The 4188-nt window shown below is 39.0% G+C and overlaps 1 protein-coding gene across 1 annotated transcript in view; it reads right to left on the bottom strand.

Annotated features, from left to right (window-relative positions):
- Positions 1-4188, bottom strand: part of aebp1 (AE binding protein 1) — a 22788-nt gene that overhangs the window by 12540 nt on the left and 6060 nt on the right. The window contains exons 6-8 of the mRNA XM_034897009.1: positions 3525-3688; positions 1736-1820; positions 1504-1648 (exon numbers count right to left, since the gene is read on the bottom strand). Of these exons, the coding sequence (XP_034752900.1) occupies positions 1504-1648; positions 1736-1820; positions 3525-3688 (394 nt within the window). The remainder of the gene's footprint in view (positions 1-1503; positions 1649-1735; positions 1821-3524; positions 3689-4188) is intronic.

The following is a 4188-nucleotide window of genomic DNA, read 5'->3' on the forward strand; positions in this document are numbered from 1 at the left end:
GAGGACAACAATAGTTATTCAATATTTATATTACAATCAATTCTTAATAGAATTATTATATCTTTAAAGTGACAACCGGAGCAGAAAAGTATTGGAAGGAAATGCCAATACATAACTCAGCTATTTGTTTAAAATGTTATATGCTTAATATTAAATGATCATAAAGTTATCCATCTATCTGTCTATCTATCTATCAATTTTTTAAATGACAAATAGCTTAAATGACTTTCATTTTGCCTTCCTGATAGGAAGTGAGGCGTGTTTTGATATGACTCATCTGCATTTGCTAATAAGAGTTTTTATAGGGCGAATATTATATAGTATTTTCAGGATGACTTCTATTTTGTGTTTTTACTAGCACATGTTTACATGCTTTGTTAAAAAAAAAAAACACACACATACTACCCATGGCCGCTGCACCCATAGATGCACCTGTATGAGATGCTCTGGAGCGCCTGTCTCTTTAAAGGAGAAATGCGGCCAATTTTACCTGAATTGTTAGATGTCAACGAGTATTGTTGATGGGAAAAAAAACGACCAAAATGGGTCAGTATTTTACTAGTAGTATACTACTTTACCAGTAGTATACTACTTTACTAGTAGTATACTAGTAAAATACTAGCATTTTACAGTTGCATCTTAGCTGCTCTTTGCAAAGGGAAAACATACCAAATATCTAAGTCTACTGAGCATACGGCTTTAAAAGCATTGGAGTCAGTTGTAAAATGTCCATTTGAGTAAAAACAACGTGTTTAGAAGTAGTGGCTACTTGTGGGGAACAAAAGAACTTTTCAGTAAAAGTAACACTACAGTGTAGAAGTACTCAATAACAAGTAAAAGTTCCGCATTTATGATTGTACTTAGTCAAATACAAGTATTAAGTACCAACTGTGAAAATGCAAATTATGCAGAATGGCCCATTTCAGAAAAATACACACTATATTATGTTGTTGTAGTCTAATAATTGATGCATTAATGTGTTCATCACTTTAATGTTGCAGCTGGAAAAGTTAGAGCTCATTTTAATTACTTGATTATTCTGCTGGATGCAAGTTTTTATTGTGAAACTATTTTCACTCAAAGTCTGGCAAACAGTTGTGTTTTTCCTCCAGCGCAGGATGACGTATTCCTCTAAGGAATGAGACAAAACTCTGACTCATGAGGTCAAGAAACTCTCAAAAAAAACGGGGAAAACCTGCTTCAAACCCTGAAAGAGATGAGAGATCAACGTTGTCCAAGGGCGTAACTTTGGGTTCAACATGGGGGGGGGGGGGGGGGGATTTGCAAAAAATTTGAGCTTTTGCAAAAAGAATTGAGCAAAATTGAAATATTGTACGACAGACACTTAATTATCTGCATTCTGGTGGACTTTTCTGCATCAATTTGTGGTGCAAAATATCCTTATTTATGTGAATGAAATTATAATAGGTTTTTGGGGGGTTGCACTGCCCCCCCCCATCCACCCCTGTAAATAGCGCCCATGGTGGTGTCTGTGATACTGACTGGGTAGCTGACAGGCCAGGATCTCGGCTCGAAGACACAAGCTGCCGTTCCAGCTCTGAGGCAGGATGCGGATGTAGCGCGCCACCACGGGGGGGCTGAACTGACCCAGCACCGGCGTGTCCTTGTCCACGTTCCCGTAAAACAACTGCAGGAGAAGATCCAAATCAATAGTTATGAATTATGATCTATCTATCGTAAGATACGAGCTGTGTATTGTTTGGCTTCCACGCACCCATTCAGCGTAGCCGTCCTGCAGCGTTGTCCAGTCACGACTGTCGTTGCTGAAGGCCACAAAGTAGGACGACACAAAGTCCTCCCTGGGGGGAAAAACTCAATATTTCATCTGTATGGAAGCTACGGTGTGTCAAGAATGTGACTTTTGTTTTTAAAATTTAGTTTAGTTTTATTTAAGATGATTTTTCGGGTCATCTTGGCCTTTAAACCCTCCGGTTTCTAGGGGTATTTTTAAGATATCTTCTGAAGTTCTCCTTTTAAGGGTATTTGTATATGACTGTGTTTCACATCAAAATGTTCACGACAAACTCCGCTTTCTGTCTAGCAACGCGCAAAATCATCATACAATGTGTAAAGAGATAATTTGGCGCTAAAGCGGAAATATTATCGTAAATCTCTTGTGAAAACCAACCTACGCTCAATTGTATTTGTGCTTGAAATGAGTTTACGAAAGCCTTGGGTGCACAAAAGTAGTGTAATATACACGGGAGTGGGTCGACATCGTGAATTTTAAAAAAGCGGCAAAAACCTCTAAAAAGTTGATGGAAAAAAACATCTGAAAAAAGCAACAAACATGTTGAAAGTACGACAAAAACATCAATCCTCGTGTTTTTCAATTTTCAGTTAATTTCTTCTTTTTTTATCCCCAAAAATGATTTAATGTTGACAAAAAATGTACATTAAAACATCAAAAAAACACCCACAACATTGAAAAAGTCACAAAAATGTCGGAAAAAGTGATAATAATGTTTGAAAAAAAGTGACCAAAACGTTTTTTTTGGTCATGGTTGATGGGAAGACAACACAAGGGTTAAAAAGAAACAAAATCTTTAAATAAAGCCCCCATCCCCCCCCCATTAATTACACCTATGGTACAACAGTGTTGTTACGCGATCACAGAAGGCTTGTATCATGTGGACGACTGCGTTGGTGTCATTACTTAGAATTCCTCATGGGGGGGGGGGGGGTGACAGAAACTACGCACTGTAGCTTTTACCCTTGTGTTGTCTTTTATGTTTTCAACACTACATAACACTAACTTATTAACTTTAGTAATTTTTGGAATTTATGGCCAATAAACCTAACTTTTAGGAAATTATGCCTAATGTTTGAGTTAGAAAAGCAGAAATTAGGAATTATTGAGACTAAAATTAAAGGAATGGATGTTGATGATAATCACAGACTGGAATATGTCAACTTTTACTCAATACTATTTCAAAAACACTTCAGTTTGTTTTACAATGCTATAAAATTGAATAAGACGCCCCAAAATTAATGAAAGTAGAGATTTGTACTTGGCAAAGAGCGTTGGGTGGAATCAATCATGTTATTTAGGGAATTATAAAGAACACGTTACAAATGTAACGCAGTTACAGTAATGTATTCCTTTTTGCTGTAATGCAGTAACATAACGCGTTACTGATTAAATTTCGGTAATATTTTACTCGTTACTACGTGAGCTAACCCGGCCATTCAACACGACCAGTTAAGACCAGTTCTCTTGACATATTGTCGTATTTCCTGCCACCGGTAGGGGTTTAATTCGTGAAACGTGTCGTTTATGGGTTGTTCATATTATATTATATTATTTATATAACATCTATCGTAGTTTGGAGTACTTGCTCAGCAAATTGCATGGTATCGCATAATTTAGACTTTATGTAATGTCACTCCCAACACTGCCTTTCTTTTCTGGCACAAATTAGCTTCCGTAGCTCCATAAACGAGCGATAAATCCCAACGAACACATCTCCGCATGCGTCTCATGAAATGAAGTCCAGACTCACAGTTGCTCGGAGTTTCTTCCCTGAGTGATGACCCCCGTGAACTCCACCTCTCGGCGGGCGTCCACCTCGAACCAGTGGTTCTTCTCTTCTGGCTCGGCGCACCACGCTCCGCCGTACAGGTCGTCCTCGTCCTTGGAGCCCTGCACACGACCCACATGACCCACCTCAGCTTATTCTCATCCAGACTGGTACACGGAGGACTGCTTTGACGGCCGACTCGTGTTAAGGAGAAGCACAACTCATTGCACACGTGTGAAGAAGATTCGGGAGACTTTCAGGAGGAGACTTTCAGGAGGAGACTTTCAGGAGGATACTTTGATGAACACTCGAATGAGGAGAGCATTAAGCAGGAAGTACAGATTAACCTCAGTAGGTTATTTAAATCATTTGTTTTGCAAAGTTTCTGTCTTCCTGAAGGTGTAGTAAGGCTGGAGGCGTCACGTTTAGCTGAACCTTAAAGCTTCTCTCTCTCTCTCTCTCTCTCTCTGGCAAGTATCAGATGCTAAAGCCTAGTCCAATCTTTCTTTCTTTCTTTCTTTTTCTCTCTCTCTCTCTCTCTCTGAATGTATTAGATGCTAACGCCTAGTCCAACCACTCACTCACTCACTTACTGTCTCTCTCTCTCTCTGGATCCTAGTCCAATATCTCTCTCTCTCTCTCTCTC

This window comes from Etheostoma cragini, chromosome 16 (assembly GCF_013103735.1).
Source record: "Etheostoma cragini isolate CJK2018 chromosome 16, CSU_Ecrag_1.0, whole genome shotgun sequence".
Lineage (NCBI taxonomy): Eukaryota > Metazoa > Chordata > Actinopteri > Perciformes > Percidae > Etheostoma > Etheostoma cragini.